The sequence below is a fragment of the Hemitrygon akajei genome, chromosome 24, assembly GCF_048418815.1.
Source record: "Hemitrygon akajei chromosome 24, sHemAka1.3, whole genome shotgun sequence".
In the NCBI taxonomy this organism is placed as follows: domain Eukaryota; kingdom Metazoa; phylum Chordata; class Chondrichthyes; order Myliobatiformes; family Dasyatidae; genus Hemitrygon; species Hemitrygon akajei.
In genome coordinates this window covers 59,827,149-59,847,323 of record NC_133147.1, presented here as the reverse complement: position 1 = coordinate 59,847,323, position 20,175 = coordinate 59,827,149, and the positions used below count along the sequence as shown (strand labels likewise).

General features: G+C 43.1%; 1 protein-coding gene across 1 annotated transcript in view; it reads right to left on the bottom strand.

Moving 5' to 3' along the window:
• Positions 1-9,122: 9,122 nt before the first annotated feature.
• LOC140715771 (probable G-protein coupled receptor 139) overlaps positions 9,123-20,175 on the bottom strand; it is a 30,713-nt gene continuing 19,660 nt past the window's right edge. The window contains exon 2 of the mRNA XM_073028143.1: positions 9,123-10,039. Within this exon, the coding sequence (XP_072884244.1) occupies positions 9,123-10,039 (917 nt within the window). The remainder of the gene's footprint in view (positions 10,040-20,175) is intronic.

The following is a 20,175-nucleotide window of genomic DNA, read 5'->3' as shown; positions in this document are numbered from 1 at the left end:
TTGAGTACAGAAGTTGGGATGTAATGTTAAAATTGTGCAAGGCATTGGTAAGGCCAAATTTGGAATATTGTGTACAGTTCTGGTCACCGAATTATAGGAAAGATATCAATAAATTAGAGAGAGTGCAGAGACGATTTACTAGGATGTTACCTGGGTTTCAGCACTTAAGTTACAGGGAAAGGTTGAACAAGTTAGGTCTCTATTCATTGGAGCGTAGAAGGTTGAGGGGGGATTTGATCGAGTTATTTAAAATGTTGAGAGGGATAGATAGAGTTGACGTGAATAAGCTGTTTCCATTGAGAGTAGGGGAGATTCAAACGAGAGGACATGATTTGAGAGTTAGGGGGCAAAAGTTTAAGGGAAACACGAGGGGGTATTTCTTTACTCAGAGAGTGATAGCTGTGTGGAATGAGCTTCCTGTAGAAGTAGTAGAGGCCAGTTCAGTTGTGTCATTTAAGGTAAAATTGGATAGGTATATGGACAGGAAAGGAGTGGAGGGTTATGGGCTGAGTGCGGGTAGGTGGGACTAGGTTTGATTAAGAGTTCGGCACGGACTAGGGGGGCCGGAATGGCCTGTTTACGTGCTGTGATGGTTATATGATTATATATGATTGAAAGCGGAGATGGAGAGGGAAGTGAGGGGTGAGGGCGATGGGAGATGGAAGGGGAGAGAGGGGCGAGGGGGTAGAGAGCATAGGGGAAATTGGGGAGGTGGGGATAGGGGTGAGGGTGAGGGTAGGGCGGCGAGGAGAATGGCAGCGGGACAGAGAGGGCCAGAGTGGAAGTGGGAGGGGGAGTCTGGGAGATGAGGAGGGGGAGTGGGGACTAAAACATGAGGTGAATGGACTTTCCACAACTTTCTCTCTCTCTCTCTCTCTCTCTCTCTCTCTCTCTCTCTCTCTCTCTCTCTCTCTCTCTCTCTGTCTCACACACACACACACACACATTCTCAACTCACCTGCCAGTACTAGATTCCTCTCCATGCAGGCTAACAGTGCTAACCCTGGTACCCTTCCTCTTTCTTACACTCAATGTAGTAGCGACCTTGATCCTATCCCACAGAAAGTAATGGCTCCCCAAATGTATCACTTGCTACCTGGTGGAAATGACAGTGATGGATCGGATGACTGTTATCTCTGACCTCTTCCTGAAATGGAACTTCATGATATATTTCCAGGTTTATTTACTCTACCTTACCGCCATATGCAGCTGTGTGATTTGCTTAGCAAGCAGCGGGAGCTAGAATTTATGGTGCCAGATGTTTTTGCAGACCAAGACGACGTTTTACATTTCATCTGTGAAAGTTTATTCTTCTTTTCTCAGGTCTTCCTTTTATTTTCAAGATGGTTGTGGTCCTATTGGAGACTGTGATCTACAGCTGCAATTCTCTGCAGGTTGGTTCTCAGACCCGCCACGGGTCCTGGTGTTTCGCTATCTTCAGCTGTGGACTGGAAGACATGACACTTCAGGGTGCAAATGGCAGACAACTTGGTTCCTCAATAACGTCAACAACTGAAACGTCAGGAGAATGTGAAATATCGAGGTAGTAGGCAGTGTGTGGTGCTACCGTCGGAAGAAATCCTCTGCACTTGAGAGATCCTCTCTCTCTTTATGGTATGTGAGAGGCTGTCGGTCCTTGAGTCAAGAGTTCAGAGATGTGATGTGTAATTTCATATTATCGAAACAGTGAGATGTCGGTCCTCTGAACTCTTTTGTTGCAGGAGTGACCTCTATTTCCGTCGCCAGTGAGAAAGAACCTGTCTGAGATACTGAGGTTTGAGATGGGTTGGACTGTAGTTTTTTTGATGAACTCTCTAGATCATGGTCTCTTTGGTGTCTTTGCAATTGCTTGCATGGTGGGGTGCAGGGGTCAGTGTGTTTGCTGGAGCAAGTGGGGAGTGGAGGATGGTCGATGATTTTGCTGCTGCCTTTGTATGAGAGAGGGAGGGTGGGCTTGCGGTTCAGACATTTCTGTCAGTCATTCTTTGTTTTTTTTTGTTTCGTGGATGTCTGCGAGGAGTAAGACTTTCAGGTTGTACACTATGCGTTCTCTGATATTAAACTGAACCATCGAAGCATTGATTGCTATCTAGGTGATGGTCGCTTTCACATTTGATCAATTTGTGGTCATTTGCTGTGAGAAGCTAAAGACAAAACATTGCACCGACAGGACAGTGACTGCAATGTGATGCTGAGAGATCTGTATTCCTCTACAGATATGTAATAACAGTTGGTGTAGAGGTAATAGCAGTTTCCTGGGGACGCATCTCGAAATGAAGTTTACATACATTCCCTGCATGGGCCGCCTTCAATACATTTCATCGTATTTTGATTCCTTGTATCCCATTCAACGTGATCTTGCTGTTAATTGTTTTGACAGCCAGGCAGATTGCAGTAGCCAGCAGAGTTTTCAGGAGACTACAGGAGCACAGTAATGGGGAGATTGACAGGGATCCAGGGGTTGATAGCTACAGGAAATCCATGGTTTTGCCTTTCAGTACAGCAGGCACTTTCATGTTGTTGTGGATTTCGTTTCTATCAACGTATTAATCAGATTGTTTATTAGCCTGCTGCGGATCCATTTTTATACTGGAAATATCACAGCAGTACTTCTACTTCAGGTACTCCGTTTCTACACCAACACGATTACTTTCAATGTTACTTAGAGCAAATTGCGAGCAGAGTTAAGGAACTTGGTGAAATAGTCTTGTCATGGCCTGGACCGTGAAATCAGCATTACGGTTCACGGTCTGGTCCATGGACTCCGGACTCCGGGTCTTCTGTTTGTCCTTTGCTTTAGACGGACAATCATAGGCACTTTACGCTCGTCTTGGGGCTCGGAATGTAAGTGGCCCTAAGATCGAGTGTGGGTGCTGGTTCGTCTCGTCCATATCCCCTTGGAGCAACCTGCTGGTGTAAGGCTAGAGCAGCCATTCGTTATCTCTAGGCCTGGTTGGAGGACCACCGCTTTATGGAGCACTGTTGTTTCTAGTCGGAGCGGTCATAGGGGTATGGATTCGACTGTTTCAGGGGCCAGCTGAGTGGCCGTCTGCCTCTCCGATCTAGAAATGGATTTGGCTGTTTCCATTGCCGGCCAAGGCTGCTGGCCGCCCCGAGTCTCGAATCCACCCCGGGTTGAGCTCCTTTCCTGTTCTCGCTTCCGTTGGGTAAGTCAGGCCACCTATGCCGTTACCCTGAGGCAGGACTGTTCTCTCCCCTCCCAATTTGAATCCCTAACAGCTTCTTCGGCGTTTTACCTCGGCAGTCATCACGGCCTGCCGTCCAAGGAAGGGGCCCGGCCGTGCTAAAGCATCCCTGCCTTGCGCCCTAGCAAGGGTCCCGGACCTGTGATCTAAGAAGGAGTACCTTGTCCTGCCCAGGAAAGCCTCGAAGAACCCTAGCCTCGTCCAGTCCTATAGCCACGCCATGTCTTCGCCTACTGCCGGGGTCTACGACCGAGTCAAGACCCAGGTACTGACTCCTTGCCCAGTCTCTGGCTTGGAGTCCAAGCCCTGGCTCCTAGTTCCCAGATACCTGTCCTGGTCCCACTTTTCTAGCCAAAGTTATCATCCACGTCCGTGTCCTGAATCGTCCCTAACTCTGGTCCAGTACAGTTCCCATTACTTTAGTGTATGTGTCTCGCATTTGGGTCCGTTCCCAACGCTCCTCCTCCACCATGACAAGCCTCCTAATTGGATAATGAATTTACTGGAATCATAAAGGCAATCATTATAAATGCATAGATTTAAATAATCTGTTCTGTGATCTCTGGACTCTCTCAGTTAAATGGGGACCTATGTGTTCTCCATGAAAGTTTTGACAGTCCACTCCTGGTCTAACACATCTTGGCGAGTGTCATTCCACAGATATTTCATGTCAGCAGGGACCTACACGTCAATAAGAAGCGAAAAAGACAGGAAGACAGAGACAGGGATAGGGACATGATGCTCTATCTCTTTAGTCCCATCTGCTGCAGTTCATATTTTCCACACTCCCAGCTCCTTCCTGTTTCTACTCACCCACTTCAGTTTTGTTTTTGCTTATCACACTAATATTTCTCAAATCTCTTCATGTCCCAATATAACCCTCCCTCTTTTTCTTCCATCTCTGTATTTTCTTTCACCCAGACCCGGAGATCTCATACTTGTCATTTTCATATCACTGCCCATATATCAGTATCTTCCGACATAAAGTTCTTTAATTGTTTCGCCTCACAGGCGTAACATTCCTGTTTCTCTTTGTAGCACCTCTGATGTGTCTTCTGTTTCACAGATTCCTTCTGTCTCCGTCTGTTTCATTTGTCCATCTCCGAAATTCAGACATCGGCATAACAAAAGAATCATAGAGGGAGGGGCCAATTTGGACTTGAACCAAGGTAATCCACACTCAGTGGCCTTTGTATCAAGTGCACCTGTACACCTGCTGAATAAAGCAAATACTGTATCGAATCAGCAAATCATGTGGCTTCAACTCAATGCATAGAAGTATTCAGACATTGTCGAGATGTTCAGTTGTTGATCAAACTGACCATTGACACAGAGAAGAAATGTGATCTAAGTGGCCTTGACTGTGGATTGATCTGATGCCAGTCAGAGTGATTGGTGTATCTCAAGCTGTCAATCTCCTGAGAGGCAGGTAGATGGAGATGAGACCATGGCCAGATCAGCCATGATCATATTAAATGGCGGAGCAGGCTTGATTGGTCAGATGGCCTACTCCTACTCCTATTTCTTATCTTCATTATGTTGGAGTTGATTGGAAAAGAGCACTGGCAGGGATGACAGTAGAGCAGCAATAACTGTAATTTCTGGAACCAGTTCAGAAAGTACAAGATTATACATGTCCCAGAGAGGAAGAAGTGTTCTAAAGGAAAGATGACACAACCATGGCTAACCAGAAAAGTCAAAGCCAACATAAAGTCCAAAGGGAGGGCATATAATAGAGTAAAGATTAGTGGGATGTTAGAGGATTGGGAAGATTTTAAAAACTAACAGAAGACAAGTAAAAAGTCATTAAGGTAAATAAGGTACAAAAGTGAGCTAACCAATAATATTGAAAAGGATAGCGAAAGTTTCTTCAGATATCTAAAGTATAAAAGAGAGGTGAGAATAGATATTGGATTACTGGAAAGAGATGCTGAGAGATAGTAAAACGGGGCAATGAAACAATGGATGAACTAAATAGGTATTCTGCATCAGACTTCACTGTCAAAGACACTAGCCGTATGGTGCAATTCCCAGGTGTCAGGGTCATAAAGAGTGTGAAGTTACCATATCTGGACAGAAGGGTTTGGGAAACTGACAGGTCTGATGCTAGGTGGGTCAGCTGGACCAGATGATGTTTCTGAAAGTGGTGGCTGAAGAGTTGCGGAGGCATTAGTAATGATCTTTCAAGACTCATTAGATTCTGGAATCATTCTGGAAGACAAGAAAATTGCAAATGTCATCTCACTCATCAAGAAGGGAAAGAGGCAGAAGAACGGAAACTATAGGCCAATTAGTCTGACCTCAATGGTTGAGAAGATGAAGTTGATTATTCAGGACGAGGTCTCAGGGTACTTGGAGGCACATGATAAAATAGGCCATAGGCAGTATGGTTTCCTCAAGGGAAAATCTTGCCTGAGAAATCTGTTGGAATTCTTTGAAAAGGTAACAAGCAGAATAGACAAAGGAGAATCGGATGATGTTTTGCACTCTGATTTTCAGAAGGCCTTTGACAAAATACCACACACGAGGTGGCTTACAAGTGACGAGCCCATAATATTGCAGGAAAGATTCTAACAGATAAAACAGTGGCTGATTGGCAGGCGGCAAAGAGTTGGAATAAACGGAGCCTTTTCCGATTGGCTACAGGTGAGCAGTCGTGTGCCACAGGGTCTGAATTGGAATCAATTCTTCTAACGTTATATGACAATGATTTGGATGATGGAATTGATTGCTTTGTAGCCAAGGTTGCAGATAATATCAGGATACCTGGAGGGGCAGGTAGTTGAGAGGATGTAGTGAGGCTGCAGAAGGTCTTACAGCTTAGGAGAATGGGCAAAGAAAAGGCAGAGGAAAGTGTCGGGAAGTATGTGGCCATGCATTTTGGTAGAAGAAAGGGTTGATTATTTTCTAAATGGAGAGAAAATACTGAAAACTGAGATGCAGGATTTGTACAGGATTTCCTGGAGTTTACAGGTTAAGTCTGTGGCAAGGAAGGCAAATAAAATGGTCGCATACATTTCAAGAGGACTAGAATATAAAAGCAAGGATGGAATGTTGAGACTTCAGAAAGCATTGGCAGTATTGTGAGCAGCTTTGAGCCCATTATCTTAGAAAGGATGTGCTGAGACTGGAGAGGATTCAAAGGAGGTTCACGAAAATGATTCCAGAAGTGAAGGGATAGTTATATGAAGAGCGTCTGAAGCAAGTCGGAAGAATGAGGGATGACCACATTGAAATCTACCGAACTGTCAAAGTCCTTCAAAGAGTGGATGTGGAGAGGATATTTCCTGTGGTGGGAGAGTCAAAGACTAGAAGACATAGCCTCAGGATAGGGTATCCTTTTATAATGGTGATGAGGAGGAATTTCGTTAGCCAGAGGATGGTGAATCTGTGAAATCCTTTGCCACAGGCAGCTGTGGTAGTCAAGTCTTTATGTATTTTTAAAGCAGAAGCTGACAGATCCTTGATTGGTCAGGCCATGAAGGGTATGGGGAGGAGCTGAGTGGAAACTGAGAGGAGCAGACTTGATTGAAATTATGGCCTAATTTTGCTCCTGTATCTTATGGTCTAAAGACTGAATCATCATTTATCTAAATAAGATTTCTCTCCCGAAGTCAGTTTACTAACATGTTCAGATGATTCTCCCTCAGGTGATTTACTCAAGGTGCTGACAACAATGAATTTATTCACTAATACCTACAATGGCAAATTTATTGCTGTTGATATGTTGTGGAACCTTTGAAGATATCTGGCAGAATTATTAGATTATTGCCTAATATGTGAATGGATGAACCAATGAAATCAAATAAAAATCAAATCAAATTTAGTTGTCATTCAAATCTGACATAGATACTGCAGAATAAGGCAGTCTTTTTCTGGTATATGGTGCAAAACATTGAAATAGCAAGAAAGCTTAAAAATAGTGAGTAAAGTTAAAAAATGAATGTCGTATAATTCAAAAATCGAGCAAAAAAGAACATATATATATAATAAGACCTGAGTGACAATATCCGGCAGTCGATTGTCCAGTCTCCTGGCAATGCGCTGAAGTGCGCAATCCAGTCTGTCATTCCACCTTTCTAGCAGGAAAGGGCAGCACCGACTGGAGGGGCCAGTCCCGAGATGAGTGAGGACACCATGGTGCAGGGTTTTTGCGTCCTTCACCTGGTGTGCAGCAGCAGGCAAGCCCAAGGCTTGAGGCTTAGTTCTCGTTACAATCGAGGCTATATAGTTTCCATGTCATCTTTCCCGCCAACAGACAAGGTTAACAGGCCCGTTGCAACTTACATTACCTGTATCAAGGTCCAACAGAGTCTTGTGATCGCAAGTGAAATGTTCGAAATAATCTCCCATGGTTGTGCTGCACCAATGTCGATGCTTCGAGTAGTAGACAGCAAGGTATGTTCCGACTTTCCCGCAGAACCCTCCGATATCCCGACTGTCTCCTTCGACTTTTCAGCTGGCTCCTTCTCCCAACATCATGTACGGCCATTTCAACACCTCGGCCGGCTCCTCCGGCAGCAGTCCAGGTACTTCGATCAATGAGAAGTTCACTGATGGAGTAGCCCTAAGGACCCGAAGTTCTTGGAGTAGAATTGTCTCTGTTGATGAAAAGAAATCTTACAAATAAATATGCACCTTTGGTTGCACCCCACACCTCCTCGAGAGGCCGTGTGTGTAAAGCCAGGCAGTAAAACAATAATGATATGGCATGTGAAGATAGGTAATTTTGACGACTTAATAATATTTTGTTCTGCAGTTTGTTACCAAAGGAATAGGTATATGAGCTGAACTCTGTGTTCAACAAGTTGATTATATTTGGACCCACACCGCCATCTATCCATCTATCTGTCTATCTATCTATCTATCTATCTATTTACTATCTAGTTAGTTACGTGTTTCTTTGTTTATTTATTTATTTTTATATGTATCTACCTATCTATCTGTCCACTTGTCTATCAAGCAACGAATCTATTTATTTATTTTCCATTAACTTATTTTTTTTGGTATTTGTACAGTTTGTCTTCTTATGCTGCTAGTGTTTGTGAGTAGCTTTCATTGATTCCATTGTATTTCATTGCTCTATTGCGAAGGTCCTTGAATATCATAAATGAGTGTATCTGGCGATGGCCATCTTATGTTAATTCACATTCCCTGGACATTGTCCATTATAAGGTCTTAGTCCATACCCAGGAAATATTTCACCACGACCTGTAGTTCTAACATCCCAAAATTATTTGCCATATGGGTTTATGCAGAAGGTTCAGGTCCCAGGATTGTTGGTTTAACAGTTAACAAGGCAGTGATCCCGTTAGCAGGTAGTGACAAGCCAAAGCAAGTCATGTCAAGTTTATTGTCATTTAACTATATACATATATCCCACAAACGAGCCAACTTTCTCCACACAATAACTTCAAACACTACGAATTAAATCTAGAAATGAAAGATGCAGCTTTTCAAGATACTCTCAATGGAGCTTCTGTAAAATTCAATTGAGATGGAGGGGGGAGTGTGTGCCTTTTTATTCAGAAAAGTAAATTGAGGGACCTGTTGAAGTCATCTGCGATGCGAACACCCAGGAAACTGGTGCAGTTCATGGAGGAGCCATGTCTGCGTAGACTGGGATGGTCCTTCTGACCTTCGTAAAGTCCACAAACATTTCCTTAAAACCAACTCGTACACTGGTTGTACGTTCCCAACTGTACAATACCTGTATACCAGATTTGAATGATACATGCTTAATATATGCAGTCCGGTGATTTGAAATTGATTATCTCAAAATCATGTTTAAAATGTCTTGAAATTTGTTGATTTGGTGCAGCAGTGCATTAAAATAAATATTTATAAATATTATAATTTTAAAAATATTGAAAAGCAAAAGTGAATGACGCAAACATCAAAGGCAGCAGAATTTATTCATTTTTGCCTAGTAAAACATCTAGTAACTGCAGTCATGGGATACTTCAGTGTCTTCGTCAACTCCTCTCTGAATTTAGCCTGGGTTGCCGCGTAAATGAATGAATTCGTGCAGAAACTCAGGCTTGAAAGCATGTTGCCGCTCTCTTGGAGAATGTAGCGTGGGTCCCCGAAATTGAATCCTGATATATATAAAATGCCTTTAATCTGCACGTATAGAAAATTAATGACATGTGTCATCCACAGGAACAGAAAACTGGCGGAGATAGTGAAAAGTAATATCATGGATTTTTTTCGCTTTTCCGTTTCTGCATCTTCGAGATTCTTCCCCTCTTTCTCACCCCGAAGTCCCCTGCGGACTCTGTTCGATACAAAAATATGTCTAATGGTCAGAACGTTGAAGAGCAGGATCAGAAGAAAAGGGATGCACGGCGTTAAAAGTTGGTCCAACCAATCATACGCTATCCAGACTGGTTCAGTGTAGAAGCTTAGTTTATAATCACAAAACCTAGGTACGCCATCTAGTATATACAAGGGCTGATACACAAAGTAATAGGGTATATTCTTGACGGTTGCCAGAAAACAGACAACAGATATAACTACAGCAGCAGATTTCTCATTGCAGTATCTTCTTTTCAGCTCGAGACAACAAATAGCGACAAACCGGTCGAACGTGAAAGCGACCGTCAACCACACCGAGCAATCCCTGCTGAAATAAATCAGCGCCGTGCTGAGACTACAGGCGGGAGTGATGGAGAGCAAACTGTTCACGAAAAAGGTGTAAGTGATTCTATTCAGTATCACGGCAGTGATAATAACCAGTAGATCGGTTACCGCCATTGCCACCAGGTAATAAGTGACGCATTTGGAGAGACCGCATCTTCCCCGTGAGAGGACCACAACTGCTGCTAAGCTCGCTGTTAAGGGAACAATAAGAACGGTTCGAGATTGAATGTTTGAAGTCTCAGTACAGATGGGAATTCATGAGATGACTTTATAAATGACGCTATAAGGGTAAAAATAAAATTCACTCGAGTGATTCCTAAAATTGTAGCACGGTATAAGGTAGGAATGGGTCGACTGGCCCCATGGAAGGCTATTGGAGTTTTAGTTGTGTATCCTCGATTAGGAGAACTGGAAGCAAGGGTTTATCCTTAAAAGTTCAGTGAATATGGCCAACAACTCAGTACCTTGTATACTTTATTCATCAGCGTTACATCTATATTCATATCCGTTATTTTCTTTCTGTCTTTGAAAAGTATATTGAACAGATCTATTTAAATGGCTTCATGTCTGCAATCAGTACTATCGTGAGATAGATATCCGTGCTCTACTGCAAAACGCTCTATCCCGTTTAATCTGCGTGCTGCAAAGAAAACAGCCAACCGCATCTTCAGGTTTAAATGAGGAAATGACGTTTCTGAAGAAAATAACACGGGCATCGCCGGAAATGCGCGTTGTTCTAAAGAAGATCAATGGCATGTTCGCTGGCTGGGTACTAAACCTCTCACATAGCTGATAATGTCAGCTCTGTAAAAACTAAATCTAATGGCGTCCTCTATTGCCACGATGAGTCCACATTCAGGTTTTATGAGCAACACCTTATATTGTGTCTGTGTAGTCTCCAACCTGATGGCATGAACATCGATTACTTGACCCTCCCACTCCCGGTTCCCTCTCTCACATCATCTCCTTACCTGCCCATCATCTGCCTCTGGTGCTCCTCCCACTTCCTTTATTTCGATGGTCTTAAAGCCTCTCCTATCAAATTCCCCTTTCTCCAGACTTTTAGCTCTTTTACCCATCAGCTTCCGAGCCCTTCACCTGTGCCCTTCGTTCTCCGGGTTTCACCTATCACCTGCCTTCTTCCTGCCCTCCTCCCAGATTGACCTATCTTCTCATTTTTTTTTCTGTCCTGTTGAAGGTATTCGGTCGGAAACGTCGACTGCTTACTCCTTTTCATAGATGCTACTTGGCATGCTTCAATCGTCCAGCATTTAGCTTGTGTTGCATAAACCAAATGTCTGGAATGTTACCGCAGCCTGGCAGACATAAAATATTGTTTAAGAAGGCTTGATGTTCAGCAATGCATCGTAGCATCACGCACGTTATCATATACATTTATACATCTATTACTGTTCTTGTTAAATCATACAGTACACTATTAAATAAAGGTTAGACACTTAACGCGAACAGATATATTTGCATCACATTATTTCTTGAGATAATATCTGCAACATTTCTACTAGAAAACTTAATTGGCTCGGACATTTGTCAAAGAATATCAGTTAGAATCACCATTGGACACTGATCTGTAAATATAGCAAGTTTGCCTTCTAGTTTCTTAGTTGTAATTGTTCACTTACAACCAGCGCTGCTGAAACGAAGCAGTGGAATTCGGTATCAAACATCTCTGGAATCACTATAAACAAGGTACAGCAGATGACCGAGAATGCACAACTTACTGGGAAAACCAATGATGGCAAGAAAAGGATAGTAAACCGCATATAACAGTCCTCTTGCTGGGGCGTGCATGCTCTGCGTAAATGGTTCTAATTTCTGCTTTTCTCCAGCAGTTATATTTTGCTCGGGACTCCCCAGTGAGTCAATTATCTGCATGTTAGTAACGAGCCAAAAGTAAACAATGAATGCATTTCGTCGTGCTGATGAGAGGACTCAGGAGGGCTGATAGCTTCAAAACATGGTCGGCCCTTTAACTGTAAATCTGGCCACCAACACTCATCCGGGTCTCAGATGTGGCGGTACAGTCAGGAGTCTCATGCGATTCAGTCACTTTTGTGTTCAAAGAGTGGCCGTAGCAAATGCTCCCGTTTGCCCCGAACTGTGTGATAGTAGAAAGGATATTTAAAAAGTCGATTTGTTTGTTGCTCTCGTGATGAACACCTCGTGATGATCAGTGCAGAGTATCGTGCCTATTTGCACCATGGAGTGGCAAAGAAATGCCAATACCCAACAACAGACGTGTCGACAAATTGTGGCGGGAACAGTGCAGTCCATAACAGGAATAGTCCTTCTCACCAATGTGCACATTTAGAAAGGGTGCCACCGCGAGAAAGCAGAGCCCTTACCCTTACCAGCCAGGCTATGATATCTTCTCGCTACTATCATCTGTCAGGAGACACAGGAGCTTTAAATGCCACAGCTTCATCAACAGTTATTGCCCGACAATCATCACCCTCCTGAAACAGCGTAGGTAACTTAGCTCATTCATATTTGAACTGATTCTTCAACCTATGCGCTCACTTTCAAGGACTCCTCAACTCCTATTCTCAGCATTATTATTTTTCCTTTTTGTTATTACTATTAGTGTAATTTGTCTTAATTTGCAAATTGTTTGTCTTTCAGTCTTTGTGTATGTGTGGTTTTGCATAAATTCTATTTTATTTCTTTATTTTTTTCTGCATATGCGTGCAAGAAAATCCATCACAAGGTGGTATACGGTGACATGTACGTACTTTGATCATAAATATCCTTCGTACTTTGTATTTTATTGTGCGTTGTGCAAAGCACCGTAGTATTCACAACACATAGAACACATTATGAATTAGAAAACTACGAATTTCATCTACAAATGAATTACGCAGAGACAATGTGCACAAATCAAATATTGTAGGTTCCAATGCAAACTATCCGTTGACTCTTCGAGGGAATAAGCCGTTGACAATCCAGTTCTTGTTTTTATACATAGTAGTCTCCTGCCTGATGGTTGAACAAGTGAGTACAAAGGGCACTGAGTACGCAAAGGTCCTTATAAAAGTCATTTGTGGCTTCTAAATGACAATAAACTGAATCTGAATCTGAATCCGAATCTTTTGTCAGTCCTGATGAAGTGTCTCCGCCGGAAACGTCGACTGCTTACTTATTTTCATAGATACTGCCTGGTTTGCTGAGTCCCTCCAACATTTTGCGTGTGCAGCATAAATTAAATCTAGTCTGGAAATTTAGCGCAGCCGGGCACGATTAGCAAATAGTATGAAAAAATTATCAGCATATCGAGCCTTTAAATCTATTGCAGTATATTATCCTGAAATGAACTTTCCTCAAAGACCATTTGAAACGAGCTGGCTAATTCAGGAGTATTGGCCCTTCTTCCTTTGAACCACATGTGTGCAAAAAGCACTTCTTACATGATGCATAGGGTTAAGAGTTGAGGGTGATGTATTGGCATGGATCGAGGATTGTTTAACTTATAGAAAGAGAGTTGGGATACATGGTTGTTGCTAACTTGGCAATCAGTGTTGAGCAGTGCTAGGCCTGCAAGTGTTCTTGATATGAATTGATGATCTGGAAGTGGAGTCTGAGTGTAGTGTATTTAAGTTTGCTGATGATACTAAATTGACTGGAAAAACAAATTCTGCAGAACATATGGAGAGTCTGCAGAGTGATATACATGGGTTCAATGAGTGGGCAAGGGACTGGCAGATGGAGTACAATGTTGGTTAATGCGAGGTCATCCACATTGAAAGGAAAAACGAAAGAGCAAATTAGTATTTAAATATTTAAAAAATTGCAGCATGCTGCTGTATAGAGAGCCTTCGGTGTTCTTATGCATGAATCACAAAAGGTTGGCTTGCAGGTGCAGCAGGCTTTCAAGAAGGCAAATGGCATGCTGGCCTTCCTTGCTGGATGGGTTGCATTTTAAGATCAGGGAGCTATGCTGCAAATGTACAGGGTAGTGCTGAGGCTGCACCTGGAGAACTGTGTGCAGTTCTGGTCTCCGTTCTGGAGGAAGGATGTACTGGCTTTGGAGGTGGTGCAGAGGCGGTTCACCACGTTAAGTGCAGATATGAGGAGGTTAGACTATAAGGAGAGATTGAGTCGCCTGGAACTGTACTCACTGGAATTCGGAATAATAAGAGGAGATTTTATAGAAACATAAAATTGGCTGACACACATTCCTGAGTGGGACAACATGGCTCCCTATCTTTAGCTGAAGTCAAAACACGTGTTCCAGCAGGACACATTGTGTTTGCAGAAAAGTGTCGAAAAAGGATACCTCACAGCACAGTAGTAGAAATCTTAACTAGGGCATTACATTCTCCCCCACCAAAAATAGTCATGTCCTCATGACTTTGGAAATTAATAAACCATTATAAATAACACAGTATTCAAATGAATGTTGTGATTTCAGCACTCCCAATCTAAGTAAAGAAGCCATTAGGAGGCAGTGACCATAATATGATACGTTTTTATCTGCAATTTGAGAAGGATAAGGTCAGATCGGAGGTGTTGCAGTTGAACAGGGGAGATTATGGAGCCATGAGGGGGGAGCTGGCCAAAGTTAACTAGACGGATATCCTAGCAGAAAAGACAGTGGAACAGCAATGGCAGGTATTCTTTGGAATAACGCATAAGGTGCAAAATCAGTTCATCCCCCGGAGAAGGAAGGATTCAAAGGGGGGAAAGGGGCCACAGTGGTTGACAAAGGAAGTCACAGATTGCATAGCATTAAAAAAAAAGGAACTATGACAGAGCTAAAGTGAGTGGGAGGACAGATGATTGGGAAGTTTTTAAGGAACAACAGAACCTAACTAAAAAGGCAATACCGGGAGAGAAAATGAGGGACGAACGCAAGCTGGCCAGGAATATAAAGGAGAATAGCAAAAGCTTTTTTAGGTATATGAAAAGAAAGAAGATAGTTAGGAACAATGTTGGGCCCTTGAAGAATGAATAGGGTGAAATTGTTATGGGAAACAGAGAAATGGCAGAAGAATTTAATAAGTACTTTAGATCTCTCTTCACTAGGGAAGACACAAACAATCTCCCTGATGTATGGATGAGCCAAGGACATAGGGTAACAGAGGAAATGAAACAGATTGACATTAGGAAGGAAGCGGTGATGAGTAAACTGATGGGACTGAAGGCTGACAAATCCCCAGGTGCAGATGGTCTGCATCCTAGGGTACTAAAGGAGGTGGCCCTGGAAATTGCGGATGCATTGGTAATCATTTTCCAATGTTCCGTAGATTCAGGATCAGTTCCTGAGGATTGGAGAATGGCTAATGTTGTCCCACTTTTTAAGAAAGGAGGGAGGGAGAAAACAGAGAACTATCGTCCTATCAGCCTAACATCAGTAGTGGGGAAGATGCTAGAGTCCATTATTAAAGATGAAATAATGGTATATCTAGGTAGCAGTGATAGGATGGGGCCGAGCCTGCATGGATTTACCAAGGGCAAATCATGCTTGACTAATCTATTGGAGTTTTTCGAGGATGTAACCAGGAAGTTAGACAAGGTTGATCCAGTGGATGTAGTGTACCTCGATTTTCAGAAGGCATTTGATAAGGTCCCACATAGGAGTTTGATGGGTAAAATCAGAGCTCATGGCATTGGGGGGAAGATATTGACATGGTTTGAAAACTGGTTGGCAGATGGAAAGCAAACGGTAATGGTGAATGGGAGTTTCTCGGAATGGCTGGTGGTGACTAGCGGGGTGCCACAGGGTTCGGTATTGGGACCACAGCTGTTTACGATTTACATAAACGATGTAGATGAAGGCATTGAGAATAGCATCAGCAAGTTTGCTGATGATACTAAGCTGGGTGGCAGTGTGACATGTGATGAGGATGTTAGGAGAATCCAGGGTGATTTGGATAGGCTGAGTGAGTGGGAAGATACTTGGCAGATGACGTTTTAATGTAAATAAGTGTGAGGTTATCCACTTTGGGAGTAAGAACAGGATGGCGGATTATTGTCTGAACGGTGTAGAGTTACGGAAGGGAGAAATACAAAGAGATCTAGGAGTACTTGTTCATCAGTCACTGAAGGTGAATGAACAAGTGCAGCAGGCAGTGCAGAAGGCTAATGGAATGTTGACCTTTATTACAAAGGGAATTGAGTATAAAAGCAAGGAGATTCTTTTGCATTTGTACAGGGCCCTGGTGAGACCACGCCTGGAGTATTGTGTACAGTTTTGGTCTCCAGGGTAAAGGAAGGACATACTGGCTATAGAGCAAGTGCAGCGTAGATACACCAGGTTAATTCCTGGGATGTCCGGACTGTCTTATGCAGAGAAGTTAGAGAGACTGGGATTGTACACGCTGGAATTAAGGAGATTGAGAGGGGATCTGATTGCAACAAATAAGATTATTAAGGGATTGGACAAGATAGAGGAAGGAAATATGTTCCAGATGCTGGGAGAGTCCAGTTCCAGAGGGTATGGTATGAGAATAAGGGGTAGGTCATTTAGGACTGAGTTAAGGAAAAACTTCTTCTCCCAGAGAGTTGCGGGGTTCTGGAATGCACTGCCTCGGAAGGCAGTGGAGGCCAATTCTCTGATGCTTTCAAGAAGGAGCTAGATAGGTATCTTATGGACAGGGGAATCAAGGGATATGGGGACAAGGGAGGAACCGGGTATTGATAGTAGATGATCAGCGATGATTTCAGAATGGCGGTGCAGGCTCTAAGTGCCGAATGGTCTACTTCTGCACCTATTGTCTATATTGTCTATTTGTAAATGGAAGTTACATATCTCACCATGGGAAATGACATAACACTCTATTTCCCAGGTGCATCCTCTGCCAGCCTTGCTGGGGGTCTACTGACTTTCTGACTTCCTTACTTTCAGCTTCTACAGCGTCAGCCAATCTTTTCCTGTCCACTGGAGAATGCTTCCCCTCGTCTATTACTCGTACTTTCTGGCAATTCAGTTGCCCCTGTCTCATGACTGAATTCAGATTCTTTCATTTTAAGCAGGTGTTATTGAACATCTTCAAACGCCACTGCTGCTAACCGGAGAGATGTTCTTTCGATAAGGATGTCCTTTGTCACTCCAGCTACTCCTCCAGGATGTAACATTGCAGGTTTAGACTGGGTGTACCATATACTTCCTCGTTTATGCTCATCATTCTGCTTAGGAGAACTTGCACCGTCTCAAAAGCAGCTCTGAACACCGAGGGAATGGACAAGGTTTCTAAAAATCTTTCCATTTCTCTTCTTGCATTCTCCTTTCTCACAATGGGAGTATTTGTTCCCACAGGAATGAAAGCTTCAACTTTTCAACCAGATCCAGGCAATCCAACAATAGTGTTTCAATAGTCTCACTCCAACATCCGCTTCAAAAACTCCAGTTTCAATGACAAATAAACATTGTATGGATGCTCGACAGTACTAAGCCCCCAAATGTAAAGGGCACTGAGTGCTGTCAATAGTAAATTCATCAAAAACCTGTTGTAAAAGCAGTTATAAATCAAAGTAACTTGAGAACCTATGTCAAGTATGGCTCTCGAATAAACACCTTCAAACCATATGGATACATCAGAGCTTGTTCCCACTAAACCTTCAGGAATCGTATTTTGCACTTCACTGTTTTCTTTGATACGGTGATTAGAATGTATCCTCTCTGAGTTGTCAGCCTGTTCCTTTACTGGGTCCCTCCATAGATTTGTTTATTTTCTTCTCTGTTTGATTAACTGCTGACTTACTTTTCAAAGACATCCCTGTCCCTCATAGTTTTGCTTAAAATCCCCATGTTCTCCACAGTTATAACAGAAAATACCGATTTCTTCTCTATTAAAGAGTCCTTTTCACCAGCATCCCTCTGCGCTGTATGTCCTGCATGGATCATGTTTCCCAACGGACGTGTCACAATTAGCTGAAACATTATCAGATATCCGTCAAATCAACTCAGCTCAAAGGGTTTCCTCCTCATTCCTCAAAAGCTCTATCGCTGTGGCATCAGGGGTCACTTCAGCAACAGAGTCTATCACTGAAGTTACTGCTCAGCTTTTGGAAATGTTCCACTTTGCAATCATGTTTTCTTCCCCAATGACATCTCCAATTAACTTGGTAAAAGGAGGAGGACGCATCCAGTGGATTATTCAAATATGTAGTGCATTCATGTCATGTTACAACGTGCCCATCTCAACTTGCTCCATCCTCTAGCAATTTCTCTTAGACAGTTGAATGACCCCTTTGTGGCATAAAGAATGTAGCAATTTCTCCAACCTAAAAAGGTAGGCAGATAGTTTCTCTTCTTTCTCCGGAAATATGTGGCTAAATTTCATGAAAAGATCAGCTGAACTTGCAGTACTGCCAAAAGCATCCTCCACTGCTTGCAAGCAATTAGCTGATGTGCCTAATGGATGTTCTACCTTTAGGACCCTCACTATATCAGCTACTGGACCTTTTAAACACTCGTCACATTATCTGAATACTGCCATTCATCTAGTAACCGAGATGATCTCTTTCCCATCAGGTGTGGGCTTGATTCTAGAGGTCACTCTCAGCTTACGATAAATTTGGCTCACTGCAGGTACACTTTCGGCATTTATCAACCAGTGATGTAATTGCTGAACGCAGCTCAGAATTTAAATCAACCGCTAAAGGACCATTAGAACTTTCAGGTCAGGCAACCCGTTCCTCACTTTGGTGAAAAGAGAACAACTTCTCTTTAAGTTCTTCACCCTCAGTTGCATAAAATACGTCTTTAAAAATTTGCACTGACCATGACCTCACTTCTCCAAACTCTCTTATCTATTATCAGACAGTGCGACTTTAGTTACATCACTGATAGCCTGGACAAACATGACATCCTTACCCTCCGACTGGTCAAAGCAACCAGCGTAACTTTTCCACTACTTTGACGGAACCCTAACCCTATCCAGAACAAAGAAGGGAAATAATGTGTGATTCCAAGGCTGAGGTCTCTGGTAGATGACCCGGGCTTTAGCTGTGGGAGATAATCCCTCCTACCTGTGAGTTGAGGACCCCCATTGTAGTATTCATGAAAGTCAGTGAACAAATCCATTACACAGAAAAGATTTCCCTCTATACATATACATTGTATTCATACACATATACGCGCGCACGCGCGCGCGCACACACACACACACACACACACACACACACACGCGCGCGCGCACACACACACACACACACACACACACACACACACACACACACACATATATATTCTTAATTTGGTGGGGAAAAGGAGTAAGTGAGCAAATAAAGAAGAATAACTGAGTAATATAAAAGCCACATTATAATAAGTATTTCTTGAGATAGTTATATCACTGTATTCTTTTGCTTGTGTCTAGCTTCTCAACATTTTTATAGGTAGCCGAACCTTATGGCTGTTCTGGAGGGGGTGAGGGCTGTCTTTGGAAAACTCCCGGTCACTTTCTGATATACTTCTCTCGGCCACCTCTCGTCTCCTGCCTTCTCGATTCTCTCATTATTTCCCAAGCTGAGCGGGATAATTCCTCTGCCAGGCTTTCGCTCGGTTTGATCACGCTGACGGGCAACCCTCTGACCTTCATGTCTGTAGTCGCCTCCTCCACTGTCCGATACAGTTGGATCCCATCTTGATAAAACACTCGAAGTTTAGCAGGGTACGGAGTTTGAAATCTAATCCTTTCCTGCTTTAGTATTCGCTTTACTTCAGAGTATTATTTACGTTTCTGCAGAACCGCGGGGGAGAGGGTGTAATCTTGGACGAAATTTATTAGTTCATCGTCTAAAAACACCCTCTTTTTACTCCAGGCCCTTCGTAGAATCTCTGCCTTGGTACTGTATCGAAGGAATTTAATTATTATTGAGCGTGGCTTATCTGCTCTTCCTCGGGTAGGCCTCGGGACGATTGCGCGTCGCTCCATAGTCGAAGGAAACTCCAGCGCATCCCGCAGCAACTTTCCGACAAACTCCGTCACAGCCAACTCCTCCTCTCCTTCTGGAACGTTTTATATTCTGATAATTTTCCGCCATGATCTTTCCTCCAGGTCAAGCAGTTTACCTTCTTGTTGATTTAATACTATTTTTCGTCTTACTTAGCATCCGTTCCACGTTTTGCATGCGATCTTCCACCTTCTCAAATCGAGTCTCTGCCACTGCTATTTTTGATTGACGGTGGCGAGCTCTGACGTAATATCATGCAGCTGCTGTTTTATATCATTCTGGAACTCACTTATCTCTTTCAAATTGTCGATCATATTCGCCGCTTCACCTGAAAGAGGCCCAGCATCAGCCTCGCTAGCACGCTGTCGTGTAGGAGAGCCGCTCGCTGCACTCCTCTCGTCCACAAGGTCCGCAG